Source organism: Aotus nancymaae, unplaced genomic scaffold (assembly GCF_030222135.1).
Source record: "Aotus nancymaae isolate 86718 unplaced genomic scaffold, 86718_ANA_hifiasm-v0.15.2.pri h1tg000076l, whole genome shotgun sequence".
Lineage (NCBI taxonomy): Eukaryota > Metazoa > Chordata > Mammalia > Primates > Aotidae > Aotus > Aotus nancymaae.
The window spans coordinates 15,579,297-15,593,888 of NW_026988491.1; the positions used below are offsets into that span (position 1 = coordinate 15,579,297).

Genomic DNA, 14,592 nt, shown 5'->3' on the forward strand with positions numbered 1-14,592 from the left:
GACTCTTTCACCCAAAGGTTCTTTTATTTTTTTTCTTTTAGGACTGCTCTCTGGCCACTAGAGCCAGGCAGTCACTTAGCTGCTCTTACACTGAATACCTGTGTCCACCCAAAGGTTCTTATTCAAAATATTAAATATCTGAGCAGGCAGGGGATGGCAGCCAATCAGAATGAGCCAAGCCTTAACCGTTTAGTGGCTGGATTTTTTTTTTTTTTTTTTTTTAGTTTTGCTCTTATTGCTCATGCTGGAGTGCAATGGCGAAATGCTGGGTTCAAGAGATTCTCCTGCCTCAGCCTCCCGAGTAGTTGGGATTACAGGCGCCCACCACTACGCCCAACTATTTTTTTGTATTTTTAGTAGAGACGGGGGTTTCTTCATGTTGGTCAGGCTGGCCTGGAACTCCCGACCTCAATTAATCTAAGCCCACCTCAGCCTCTCCAAGTGCTGGGATTACAGGCCTGAGCCACCGCACCCGGCCTAGTGGCCGGATTTTAAGTGATCTTTGGGGTCACAGCAAAGGGGCATCAGATATTTCAACCAGTTGAGAAGTATTTCTCTATTTCTCTAGTTGCTTTTGTTTGTTTTGTTTTGTTTTTCTGAAACGGAGTCTCAATCTGTCGCCCAGGCTGGAGTGCTGTGGCGAGATCTCGGCTCACTGCAGCCTCTGCCTCCTGGGTTCAAGAGATTCTCCTGCCTCAGCCTCCCATGTAGCTAAGACTACAGGCATGCGCCACTACGCCCGGCTAATTTTTGTATTTTTAGTGGAAATGGGGTTTCGCCATTTTGGCTAGGCTGGTCTGGGACTCCTGACCTCAGGTGATTCGCACGCCTCGACCTCCCATAAATGCTGGGATTACAGGCGTGAGCCACTGCGACCGGCCAGTGGGTTACTTTTGAATTTTTAACTCATTGCTTCTGACAATAATCTGTACTACACAGCTCATAAGAACGCCAATGTACGTTCCTTCACCAACACTGACTCGGTTACCGCGCCAGTGCCCCCGTAGGGGGCGGGGCCCGCTCGTTCGGGTAGCGTCACCTTCGCTTCCTGCCGCGCGGGACCGTTTCCGCTTCTTCTTCTGTAAGTTCCGGTGGAGGGGAGCGCTTCTCAGACGTCGACTGCGCTCCCATTGGCGTGCCGAGCCCGCGGAATCGCTGCCATGGTGAGTGCGTACGCCGGCCGAGGGACCGGGAAGCGGGAAACTCGGGGTTGCGTCCACTCCCTAACCTGTTAGATGGAAGCTTAGACCCTGCGCCGTCTCCTCCGCCGACGTTGGGTCTTAACCGCCCGGTCCTAAGTTAGAACTCCAGCAGCCGCGGGGTCCCAACAGTCTGGCCTGAGGTTAGAACTCAGGAAACTTAAGGATCCCTGCTGCTGTGGTCGGAGATGGTTTGCCGCACGGTCTGTGTGGCCGAAGGCTTGCGGCGCGCGGAGGGGACATGACCCAGCCAGGGAGAAAGAGACCAACCCACGTGGGAGAGGGCAAAAAGTTGGGCGAAAAAAAACTTGACTCCATCTTCCCTCCCCTTTTTTCTTTAAGTACGAAATCTACGATATTGGGGGGACCCTGGGATTCGGATCAGCCTCTCCTACCAACCCTACCTCATCTCACCTCTGTTGCTGGAGTTCAGGAGAAGCAGATCTCCCGTGGGTCTGCGCCTGATTCCCGCCGCGAGTTTTACACGTGCCAGGAACTTAGAGAGATTGGCATTGGGGAGCTGTGGAAAACATGAAGTGAGCCCGAACCACGGCCTGGAGCGCAGGAAAGACTTCTGCAAGGCGGTGACTTCCAAAGCCAGAAGTCCTGATAGCACCACGTGCGGCTTCTCTAAACTCTTGCTGGTCTCCGACTTTTAAACATCTAGGGAGAGTTGTAAAACGTGTGTCCTGGCGTAGCTAGCTTTGGTTGGCATTTGGTGACGAGGGAAGAGTTTGCAAAACCCTGTAACTTCTGTAGTTCATCCTTCCAGCAGGGCTAGGATCCCTGCAGTAGCACTCCCCCAACACCTCCTCCCATGCATTTTAAAGCTTAGTACGTGGCTGAGCCTAGAACTTGAAGCTTCCAAATTCAGTGCTTCTCTTAACGTAGTTCCGTGAAACGTTTTCGAATCGGATGGTCTCAGGTTGAACTTTGCAGTTTTCCTCCACTGTAAAATGGGGATGACAGTGCATGAGGATGTTGTGAGGAGCAAATGTAATAAAGCATGTTAAATATCTAGTCCTCATGCTTGGTATGGAGTGAGCATGCAATATTTGTTGTTCAGTCAAAACCGTGCAAGTTTTGACTGTCTGGTGTACCAGGAAACCAAACTGATCATTCTAGGTAGGGATTTAGGTTGTCTGGCGGTATGATATCATTCATTCATTTTTTTAACCAGTGAAGAAATTGAAAGGCGAATAAATATACCCTAAACAACTTTCAATTAGTGTTTATAAGCTAGGTAGTTTGGTTTTAAAATTGAGTTTAACTTTTTGTTGATTAAGAGTGAAACAATTAGGTCTTTGATGGTTGTTCAGATTCCTGAAGTCTTCCTCTTTTATGAATTTAATGTTTATTGGGAGTTGAGTATCTTGATTTCCAGAGAATGGGTTGTTGAAAAGGGCAGTTTTTAAAGTTTTTAAATTGACATATCATAATTGTACATAATTTGGGGTTACGTGTAATATTTTTAAATATATCTATTTTAAAGCATGCGATAGGGCTGGGCTTGGTGACTCAGTCCCAGCACTTTGGGAGGCTGAGGTGGGCAGATCACGAGGTCAGGAGTTCCAGACCAGCCTGGTCAACATAGTCAAACCCTGTCACTACTAAAAATACACACAAAAAAATTGGCCTGGCATGGTGGTGTGCACCTGTAGTCCCAGCTATTTGAGAGGCTGAGGCAAGGAGAATTGCTTTAACCTGGGAGGTGGAGGTTGCAGTGAGCTGAGATCCTACCACTTTACTCCAGCCTGAGTGACAGTGCAAGACTCCATCTCAAAAAAAAAAAATACATAAAAATAAAACGTGACAAATTATTAATGAAAATGTCCCTACTGTAGTATCAAATAAAACATATTTGTATGGCCAGTTGTGGTAGTTCATGCCTGTAATCCCAGCACTTAGGGAGGCCGAGGTGGGTGAATCACTCAGGAGTTTGAGACCAACCTGGCCAACATGGTGAAACCCCTGTCTCTACTAAAAATACAAAAATTAGCTAGGTGTGGTGGTGCATGCCTGTAGTCTCAATTACTCAGAAGGCTGAGGCAGGAGAATTGCTTGAACCCGGGAGGCAGAGGTTGCAGTGAGCCGAGATTGCACTACTGCACTCCAGCCTGGGTGACAGAGGGAGACTCCATCTCAAAAAAAAAAAAATTAAAAATTTAAAAAACTTAAAAATACAGTCCAGATCAGTAAAGGGGAAAATAGTGCAATTGCAGTGATAAATCCAGAGGAAGTAAAGAAAAAAAAGATCAGAACAGGTGGAACAAATATAAGGTACAAAAGGAGGAGGAAAATTTGAAGCCATTATACCAATACTTAAATATACAAAGGGACTGAGTGCTCCAGTTAAAAGATAGGATGTGGCTAGGCACTGTGGCTCAAGCCTGTAATTTTAGTACTTTGGGAGGCTGAGGTGAGAGAATCGCTTGAGCTCAGGAGTTGGAGACCACCCAGGGCAACATAGTGAGACCCCATCTCTACAATTTTTTTTTTTAAACCTCTGCCTCCCGGGTTCAAGCGATTCTCCTGCCTCGACCTCCCAAAGTGCTGGGATTACAGGCATCAGCCACCATGCCCAGCCTAAAAAAAATTTTTTTTTTACTTAGCCAAGTGTGATGGCCCATACTTGTAGTCCCAGTTACTGGGAAGGCTGAGGTGGGAGGATCACTTGAGCCCTGGAGGTTGAGGCTGCAGTAACCTGTGGTCATGCCACTGCACTCCAGCCTCAGTAACAGAGTGAGACCTTGTCTCAACAACAACAAAAAGACAGGGTGAATTTTTTTATTTTATTTTAAGACAGAGTTTTGCTCTTTAACCCAGGCTGAAGTAAAGTGATGTGATCTTGGCCCACTGCAACTTCCATTTCCTGGGTTCAAGTGATTCTCCTGCATCAACCTCCAAGTAGCTGGGATTACAGGCATGTGCCACCACACCCAGCTAATGTTTGCATTTTTAGTAGAGACAGAGTTTCACTATGTTAAGCCAGGCTGGTCTTGAACTCCTGACCTGGAGAGATCCACCTGCCTCAGCCTCCCAAGGTGCTCAGATTACAGGCATGAGCCACTGCACCTGGACTGCCCCAGCTAAGTTTTTAAATATCTTTAGAGATGGGGGTCTTACTGTGTTGCCAAGGATGGTCTCAAACTTCTGGCCTCAATCAGTCCCCAACCTCACTTTCCCAAGTTGGTGGGATTATGGGCCTGAGCTACTTCAGCCAGTTCAGAATACACCTTTCAAACATGGAACGTTTTTGAAAATTGGCCATAAAGCAAGCCCTACAAATTTTAACATTGGTAATAATACTACACCATTTTTGCCCAGCCAAAATGCAAATAAGTTAAAAATTAGTAACAAAGTACTTTGAAATGAAAAATATAAATTATCAGAGAGATTTAAAAATTGTAGTAGAAATTCAAAAATGGAACCGAACAATAATGAAAATACCACATACCAGAGCTTAAGTGACGAGGGCAGAGGGGAGAAGAAACAAATGAAAGGATATAATGAAAGTATTGCTTAGAGCCTAAGATGCTTATGCTAGGGAGAAAGGGGCTCAAAAGTAGGGGAAAAACACAAGGACAAAATAACCCCAATGAAAGTAGAAGGAAAGGCCGGGCACTGTTGCTCACGCCTGTAATCCCAGCACTTTGGGAGGCCGAGGCGGATAGATCACCTGAGGTCAGGAGTTCGAGACCATCCTGGTCAAAATGGTGAAACCCAGTGTCTACTAAAAGTACAAAAATTAGCCTGGCATACTGGCGCATGCCTGTAATCGCAACTACTGGTGGGGACTGAGGTAGGAGAATTGCTTGAACCCAGGAAGCAGAGGTTGCAGTGAGCTGAGATAAAAAAAAAAAAAAAACAAAAAAAAACCTCTGCTCCTAAACTCCTCCTGTGTGTCTGTGTCCTAAATTTTCTTGACACAAGACAATGAAACCCAGATATTTACCCCAGGCAACGAAGCTGCTTCAGTTTGACACAGTTGTCAAAGTTTTGGGGAATAATAAAAAAAGTACTGTCATGCATTGCTGGCAGTGTACAAGTTGCTAAACCCTGTATAGGGTCAATTTGGAAAGATGTGAAAGTTACAAATACATATTATATCTTTTGACTCACTAATCCCACTTCTAGAAGTTTATTTTACAGATATACTGAATGAAACATAATATAGATATGAGATAACACATTAGGTATAGATATGAGGTTAAACAAAATAGTGAAAGATTAAAAATATATAAATGGGGCCGGGCGCGGTGGCTCACGCCTGTAATCCCAGCACTTTGGGAGGCCGAGGCGGGTGGATCACGAGGTCAAGAGATTGAGACCATCCTGGTCAACATGGTGAAACCCCGTCTCTACTAAAAATACAAAAAATTAGCTGGGCATGGTGGCACGTGCCTGTAATCCCAGCTACTCAGGAGGTTGAGGCAGGAGAATTGCCTGAACCCAGGAGGTGGAGGTTGCGGTGAGCCAAGATCGCGCCATTGCACTCCACCCTGGGTACCAAGAGCGAAACTCCGTCTCAAAAAAAAAAAAAAAAAAAAAAAATATATATATATATATATATATATATATATATATATATATATAAATGGGCTGGGCACAGTGGCTTACCCCTGTATGCCTGTAATCCCAGTACTTTGGGAGGCCAAGGCAAGAAGATTGCTTGAGGCCAGGAATTCAAGACTAGCCTGGGAAACATAATGAGACAGTCCCTCTAAAATTAAAAACTTAGCCAGATGTGATGGTGATGCCTGTAGTCCCCAACTACTTGGGAGTCTGAGGCAGGAGGACCACTTGAGCCCAGGAGTTGGAGGCTGCAGTGTGCTTTAATCATGCCACTGCACTCCAGCTTGGGCAACAGAGTGAGACTCTGTCTTTAAAAAAAAGAAAGAAAGAAAAGAAAGTAGATCATACTGCTATAGGATAGACAAAATCAGAAGATGATTCTTTGAAAGGTCCCCTTCAGAATGATTAATCAAAAAAAAAAATAAGAGACAGCCAGGCGTGGTGGCTTATGCCTGTAATCCCAACATTTTGGGAGGCCAAGGCAAGGGGATCTACTTGAGGTTAGGAGTTAGAGACCATCCTGACCAATATGGTGAAACCCCATCTCTACTAAAAATACAAAAAATTAGCCGGACGTGGTGGCACATGCCTGTAATCCCAGCTATTTGGGAGGCTGAGACAGGAGAATCGCTTGAACCCAGGAGTTGGAGGTTGCGGTGAGCTGAGAATGCGCCATTGCACTCCAGCCTGGGCAACAAGAGCGAAACTCCGTCTCAAAAAAAAAAAAAAATTAGTCGGGCATGGTTGTGCGTGCCTGTAGTACCGGCTACTTGGAGGCTGAGGCCGGAGAATCACTTGAACTTGGGAGCAGGTTGCAGTGAGCAGAGATCGCACCACTGTACTCTAGCCTGGGTGACAGAGCGAGACCCTGTCTCAAAAAAAAGTGAAAGTTTTGAGTAACACATGAAGGTGACATACTCTATAGACATTACAAATAAAGGATAGGCCGGACACGGTGGTTTACGCCCGTAATCCCAGCACTTTTGGGAGCCTGAGGCGGGCAGATTACCTGAGGTGTGGGGTTCAAAACCAGCCTAACCAACGTGGTGAAACACTGTCTCTACTAAAAATACAAAAATTAGCTGGGCGTGGTCGCGGGCATCTATAATCCCAGGTACCCGGGAGGCAGTGAGGCGAGAGAATCACTTGAACCCGGGAGGCGGAGGTTGCAGTGAGCCGAGATCATGCCAGTGCACATCAACCTGGGCAACAGAGGGAGGCTCCGTCAATCAATCAATCAATCAATGTGTGGGGAATAGAAAAATAATACAGAGGTATTCCCTCGACCTCCCCCAACCTCTCCACTTTAGAGAACAAACTCCATCCTTCACCTAATTCCTCCCAGTCATCTTGGGACCAAGACAGGTTTGCCTAAGATAACGAGTTAGATAGAAGACAGGGCGTCCTGGTGACTGTCTGGCCCTGGACGTCACTTCCGCTGGTGGCATTGGCGTCACTTCCTGCTCCTGGGGCGGGGCATCCGTGTCCTTGCGGTGCGGGGCAGCAGACCACCCCAGACTAACACGCGTGGTGTCCTTGCGGTGTCCAAGGAGAGACTACCAAGACAGACGCTATGGTGAGTGTTCCTACTGGGCCACTACCCACGGGTCACCTCCTCAGAACCGCGGTGCCGCGAGCCAGCTATATAAAAAAAAAGCTGTAAAAAAAATTGAAGGAGAAAAAGGCAGGCACGTGGTGTCCCGCAGGAGACCACCGAGGCAGGCGCGATAGATAAGTGTTCCCACCCGACCGTCTCCAGCGACTGCCGCCCACCTTGTGTCCAGCCTCCAAGGCCGAGGTTAGATTGCGGCCGCAGCGAATCACTTGAGATTCGCACATTAATACTCAATGGCCACATTGGGGGCTGCCCCCGGGTTTTAATATGAGTATACCCTTGAATAAATATGTGCTGTGCTTGTAAAAAAGAAAGAAAGAAAGAAAGAAAATTAATGAAAATGGTTAACTGGAGCTGTGGGAATGAGATGGAAGGAGCGGAACAGGCAGGCCGCTCACTCAGTTCGCTCCCTACATGCGTCATTTTTTATTTGTTTTTTTTTTTTTTGAGATGGAGCCTCGCTCTGTCGCCTGTAGTGCAGTGGCGCAGTCTCGGCTCTGCCTCCTGGGTTCAAGCTATTCTCTTGCTTCAGCCTCCCAAGTAGCTGGGACTACAGGCATGAGACACTGCGCCCGATCCGTACATGGATTATTTTGACGCACATCTCAATGACGCCATTTTATCCATAAGTATTACAGTATGTATCTGTAAAGTAAGGATTTTTAACATAACTGCAAATGCCATTAATTAGTTAATAAGGGTTTCAAGTTGGTGATATTTAAGTGTACCATTTCCTCTTTATTTATTAGGTGGAATAGTGATACAAGAGGTATTTTTCATCTTCTATTTAGTTACCTCCTAATACGGTGTTTAGGAAAGGCACAGAAGATGATTGTTCCTTTTCCCGGTTTTCACAACACTGAGTTGCTATCACTAGCATAGTTTTGACTTTTAAATCATGAAGATATTTTACATATTCAAAAAATAAAATTTAAAGCAAGCTGACTACAAACAAGTCTTAATTGTATACCAAATTGCTAACCACAAGGAAAATTTCAATTTGAATAATTTGTGAGCATAGTACTATCACTGGATGGCTTTGGTAGGATATATCCTAAGAACAAAAATAAATTTTGACCTTGGTGAGTTTGTTGGTAGAGGTGGTATATTGGTGTAGCAATTTTGGAACCATTTTTTGTGTATTGCAGAGTAGGTGAGGAAATACTTTGGTCTGTTGGAAATCAGGGGTTTGAACAGAAGATTTGCATGTGGAATGGGGAATTAAAAGAATTTTGTGCTACATTTACTGTAAATTATATCTTAGTTTTGATTCCGTAAATTCAGGTGGAATACAGAAGTTCAAATTTAAAGATTACCAATGGTCTCCTGACCTCAGATGATCCACCTGCACTCAGCCTCCCAAAGTGCTGTGATTACAGATGTGAGCTAGGAGTTCAAGACCAGCCTGACCAACATGGTGAAACCCTATCTCTACAAAAAAAAATACAAAAATTAGGCAGGTGTAGTGGTGCACACCTGTAGTCCTAGCTATTTCGGATGCTGAGGCACAAGAATCATTTGAACGCGGGAGGCAGAGGTTGCAGTGAGCTGAGATCAGGCCACTGCACTCCAGCCCAGGCAACAGAGTGAGACCGCGTTTAAAAAACAAAACAAAACACAGATTACCCATGGACTCAAATGGATGCTGAGCCATGGGAGCCCATTTTTAATCCATTTGCTGTAATATTATCGAACATTCAGCTGAAGAGACAAAAGTACATGAGCTTTAGTATACTTCATTGAACTGTATAGTTTCTAATAATGTATTTCCTTTTTTCTGAAGGTAGGAATGGAAAGCTCATTGTTAACTACATGGTGTTCTGTGTGTTGGAGGATGAGGGAGCAGGGCAGCTGCTCCCTATTTCTCAATTGTTGATTAGTATTTTGTGACTTAGGTAGGAAAACTTCCAGTTCAATTTGACTAATATTTTTATCTCCCCCTCCTTAGACTGAGGCCGATGTGAATCCGAAGGCCTATCCCCTCGCCGATGCCCACCTCACCAAGAAACTACTGGACCTTGTTCAGCAGTCATGTAACTATAAGCAGCTTCGGAAAGGAGCCAATGAGGGTAAGGCAGCCACAGGGTGTTCTGGGGAAATGTTAAAGGCACATGTTTCCATCTGGGGCCTCTGGTCTAGATTTCCAATTTGGGAGGAGGGCTAGATGCTCTTGACTGCAACCAGTAGAAGGACCTAAGTGCAGCATTTTGGCATTAGATGCCAAAGCTGATGGGCTAAGAATTTTTTTTAGACCCACAAATTGTTAACATTTTGCCACATTTACCTTCTTTTACACTTTATAAATGAATTTTATTTTTGCTGAGCCATTTGAAAGCAGTTGTAAAGACTTTATATAGTAACTGTATGACCTCTCCAGAGCCATCAGAAGGAAAGGTATATTAATGCTTTTTAGCATCTTTTATACTGTGGATACTTAGCATTCATGAATTTTATTTGGTTTCCAGAAACATTCCCTACCCCTCTCCCCCTGACTTTTTTTTTTTGGATGCAATTATTCAAAAACATGGAACTCTTCACGAATTTGCATGTCATCTTTGTGCGGGGTCCATGCTAATACTTCTCTGTATTATTCCAATTTTAGCATATGTGCTGCCAAAGGGAGCACCACCTCCCTTGGTAAAAAAAAAAGAAAGAAAAAGAAAAAAAAATGCTGTTCTTTAGTAGAATAATTATGTATGCATGATACTTTATTTTTTATTTTGATTTATTTATTTCTTTGAGACAGTTTTGCTCTTGTTGCCCAGGCTGGAGTGCAGTGGCAGGACCTTGGCTTACTGCAACCTCCACTTCTTGGGTTCAAGTGATTCTCCTGCCTCAGCCTCCCAAGTATCTGGGATTACAGGCATGCACCAGCACACCCGGTTAATTTTGTATTTTTAGTAGAGATGAGGTTTCACTATGTTGGTCAGTCTGGTCTCAAACTCCTGACCTCAGGTGAGCCACTGTGCCTGGCCCTTTTTTTTTTTTTTTTTTTTGTTTTTTTGAGGCAGAATCTTGCTCTGTTGCTGAGGCTGGTCTCGAACACCTGCCTCAGCCTCCCAGCGTGCTGGGATAACAGGCATGAGTCCCCATGCCCAGCCAAAATACTCTGATTTTACCAGATGCCGGGCAGTTTGGTGTGATAGAGTTCGTCGTTGAAGATTTTAATGGAAACATCAGAGATTTTGTCAATTGTGTTTGAGATTTAGGAGAACCATTAGAATCACTTTCATCTGTGTTGCTGAAGGAAGATAAAGCTGACTCTCTGTATCTCATCATGGTGCTCTTTTCCTCCCTGCTCGTCACACTGCAGTAACTGCAGTGCCTGGTATAGCAGTGACCAATGGTGCACTGCAGGGTGACTCACCAGCTCTCCCGGGAGGTCTCTCTTCTCACTTGATGCACTCAGGTCAGCTCAGCTGGGCAAGGGCATGAGTTCTTACACCTCAGGTGGATGAGGACTCATGGACATAGAGCAAGCTTATTTCCTCTTGCCGCACTTTGCATGGTGCTAGGCACGCAGGTACTTAGGACAGACAGGTCCTTGAATGGAGATGTTCAGGCTCAAGACTTCAATTCAGAATGTGCTTACTAGGAGTTCGGGGAGAAAGAGGCAACAATTTTCCATACCTCTGCCTCAGTGTCAAGTATTCTTTCTTCCCTTATTTATTGGCAGCCTACTGTGTGCCAGGCACATGTGTATATGCTGATAATGCATTGGTGAACAAAACGAAGTCTCTGCCTTCTTGGAGTGTACATTTCAGTGGAGAAAGACATAGGTTTTATGTCTGGTGGTAAAGAATGCTGTAAAAGAGAATAAAGTAGAGAAGGGGGATAGGAATGGCAGTGGTGGGGTCTTTTTAGGTAAAGTATTCAGAGAAGGTCTGTCTGAGGAGTTGAAGTTTGAGCAGAGAACAAATAGGGGTTTTGGGAAGAAACATTTTTGGGCGTGGTGCAAAGGCATGCTTGAGGGATTCTAAGGAGGCTGGCATGTGGCTGGAACTAAGTGAGGGGATGAGAGGTACTAGGAGATCCCATGAGATCTCCTAGTAGGCCATTGTTAGCAGTTTACATTTTTCTGTGAGTACAAAATGGGAAATGAGTAGAAAGATTTTGAACATGCTTTGCAGTTACCATGTATCAGCCATTTTTATTTATTATTATTATTTTTTTGAGACAGTCTCACTCTGTAGCCCAGGCTGGAGTGTGGTGGCATCATCATGGCTCACTGCAGCCACGACCTCCTGGGCTTAGGTGATCCTCCCACCTCAGCCTCCCAGGTAGCTGGAACTACAGGTGCACACCACCACACCTGACTGATTTTTTTTATCTTTTAGTAGAGATGGGGTTTTGCCATGTTACCCAGGATGGTCTCAAACTTCTGGGTTCAAACAATCTGCCTGCCTCGGCTTCACAAACTGCTGGGATTACAGGTGCAAGCCACTGTGCCCAGCCTCATCATTCTTATTAACTTTTTTTTTTAATTCTTTTTTTTTTTTTTGAGACGGAGTTTTGCTCTTGTTACCCAGGCTGGAGTGCAATGGCAGGATCTCCGCTCACTGCAACCTCTACCTCCTGGGTTCAAGCAATTCTCCTGCCTCATCCTCCCGAGTAGCTGGGACTACAGGCACGCGCCACCATGCCCAGCTAATTTTTGTATTTTTTAGTAGAGACGGGGTTTCACCTTGTTGACCAGGGTGGTCTCGATCTCTTGACCTCGTGATCCACCCGCCTTGGCCTCCTGAAGTGCTGGGATCATAGGCGTGAGCCACAGCGCCTGGCCCCATTCTTATTAACTTGTTTAATCCTTTCAAGAATCCTATTAGGTAGAATTATTGTACTGTGTTACTTTATAGATGATAAATGTAAGGGAAGTTAAACACCTTGCTAAAGGTCATTTGTCAAACGACAATGAGTGCCATCATTTGCACTCAGGCAGTGTAGCTCCAGAGTGTGTGCCCTTGTCGAGTACTGCAGCATGAATGCAGAGTATTCGGACTGAGCCACAGAGGCAAGCAATCACGATAGTATGCATCTGAAATGGTGCTGTGGGTTGTTGAACTTGCATGGTGAGTCACATGTTGGGTGAGCTTTCTAGAAGTACTGATTATGGCAGATTGAGATAGTAAAACTCTTGACTCTTGGTCACAGTTACCTTGAGAATATACTAATTCTTGCTGGTGGGGGTTTGTGGAAGCTGTTGCAGTTGACAAGGTAAGAGATGATGGTGACTTAGACAAGTGTAGCAGAGGAGTAAAAAGAAGTGGTCAGATTAGGCCGGGCACAGTGGCTCAAGCTTGTAATCTCAGCACTTTGGGAGGTCGAGGTGGGTGTATCACTTGAGGTCAGGAGTTCTGGACAACATGGTGAAACCCTGTCTGTACTAAAAATACAAAAATTAGCCGGGCACAGTGGCACTTGCCTGTAATTCCAGCTACTTGGGAGGCTGAGGCAGGAGAATCACTTAAACCCAGGAGGTGGAGGTTGAAGTGAGCTGAGATTGCGCCTCTGCACTCCAGCTGGAAAACAGAGCAAGACTCCATCTCAAAAAAAAAAAGTGGTGATATTCAGGACGTGTTTTGAAGATAAGTGGTGGGTTTAATGCAGGGCTTCAGAAGAGGCCATTGTGTTTGAATCCTTTGTCATATCCCAGGGCCGCTCTCATAATTGTATGTGCCTAGGCATTTTGCCCAGTTTTCTTGTACCTGTAATTTTTTCTGGATATCGCTTTGATGTGGCTGCCCTGCCCAAGCCCACATCACCTATTAGCTTCACACCCTTCTCTCCGCAGCCACCAAAACCCTCAACAGGGGCATCTCTGAGTTCATTGTGATGGCTGCAGATGCCGAGCCACTGGAGATCATTCTGCACCTCCCGCTGCTGTGCGAAGACAAGAATGTGCCCTATGTGTTTGTGCGCTCCAAGCAGGCCCTGGGGAGAGCCTGTGGGGTCTCCAGGCCTGTCATCGCCTGTTCTGTCACCATCAAAGAAGGCTCACAGCTGAAACAGCAGATTCAATCCATTCAGCAGTCCATTGAAAGGCTCTTGGTCTAAACCTGTGGCCTCTGCCACGTGCTCCCTGCCAAATTCTCCCCCGAGGTTGTGTATCATATTGTTTGTGTTAGCATGTAGTAGTTGCAGCTATTCTCTATTGTTATAAAATGTTGTAGTACTAAATCTGGTTTCTGGATTTTTGTGGTGTTTTTGTTCTGTTTTATAGGGTTGTTTTCCCCCTTTCTTTCCTCCCTCTCTCTGCCATCCTTCATCCTTTTATCCTCCCTTTTGAAAAATGAACAAATGTTCAGAACAGGCTGAAGCAGGGTGGTGGCACCATTCAAAGGCAGAAAGAGTCAGGAGAAAGCTGATGGAGCCAGGATAGAGACCTAGCCACTAGCTTCCTATTGTGTGCAGAGTATGGTGGAATTAAACACCATTCATTGTGTATCCCTTGTGCCTGGCACACAGAATCATTCATACCTGTTAAAGTGATCAAGGAGTTTTCTTTGTTCTTGGGGCATTGTGTATCATTTGGGGAGGAAGCATGTGTTCTGTGAGGTAGTTAGGCTATGTCCAAGTATCATTTACTAATGTACTCCTGCTGTTTGCTTTTGGTAATGTAATTGATGTTGATGTTCTCCCCCAACCTCCAATCATGCCCTTGAGGGTGGCAGGGCAGCAGCATACCAAAGAGATGTGCTGCAGGATTCCAGAGGTGACCTGGGTGAGTGAGCCATGAGGCATTGACCTGGGTCTTGAAAGAGTCAGGAGTGGCAAGGGCAGAGAACATGAACTGGTGCTGGCATGAAGGATTCCTGGAAGATCATGAAGATCTGGCTGGTAGCTGCAGCAGAGACGATGGAATCCAAGGAAACAACCTTCCTCTGGTGAATGGGACTTTCTTTGGTGGACACTTGGCACCAACTCTGAGAGCCCTTCCCCTGTGTCGTGCCACAGTGTGGGTCAGATGTACTCTTTATCGCATTAGTGCTGGTTCATGTGTTCTTCTGTGAGCATCCTAATAAAAAAATAAATTCCATTTTCATGAGAGAATGGCAGTGCCTGATTCTTAGTAGGTATCCAGCTCATACTGGAATGAAGACATAGCATTACTAGACTGGTGATAGCTGCTTTTCTTCTTCCAGAAAGAGTTTCGCTCTTGTTGCCTAGGCTGGAGTGCAATGGCATGATCTCTCAGCTCACTAC

At 45.4% G+C, this 14,592-nt stretch overlaps 1 protein-coding gene and 1 non-coding gene across 3 annotated transcripts; one reads left to right on the plus strand and one right to left on the minus strand.

Annotated features, from left to right (window-relative positions):
* The first annotated feature begins 1,059 nt into the window (after nt 1-1,059).
* Nucleotides 1,060-14,439, plus strand: SNU13 (small nuclear ribonucleoprotein 13). Of its 2 annotated transcripts, none has more exons than XM_012476657.3 (3): nt 1,060-1,163; nt 9,338-9,458; nt 13,181-14,439. In XM_012476657.3, the coding sequence occupies exons 1-3, from the start codon at nt 1,161-1,163 to the stop codon at nt 13,441-13,443; spliced, it is 387 nt and encodes a 128-aa protein (XP_012332080.1). In that variant the 5' UTR covers nt 1,060-1,160; the 3' UTR covers nt 13,444-14,439. The 2 variants fall into 2 exon arrangements, with proteins under 2 accessions (XP_012332080.1, XP_012332079.1); XM_012476656.3 differs by lacking the exon at nt 1,060-1,163 and adding an exon at nt 7,219-7,350.
* LOC135271365 (U6 spliceosomal RNA) lies at nt 9,908-10,015 on the minus strand. Its single transcript, XR_010339463.1, has one exon. It is a non-coding gene; the product is annotated as a U6 spliceosomal RNA (small nuclear RNA).
* Nucleotides 14,440-14,592: the final 153 nt, after the last annotated feature.

What these genes read in the sequence shown, in the direction of transcription:
- SNU13 (XM_012476657.3), top strand. An exon ending in TCGGAAAGGAGCCAATGAGG is followed by an intron (nt 9,459 to 13,180) that starts GTAAGGCAGCCA and finishes TTCTCTCCGCAG; the next exon opens with CCACCAAAACCCTCAACAGG.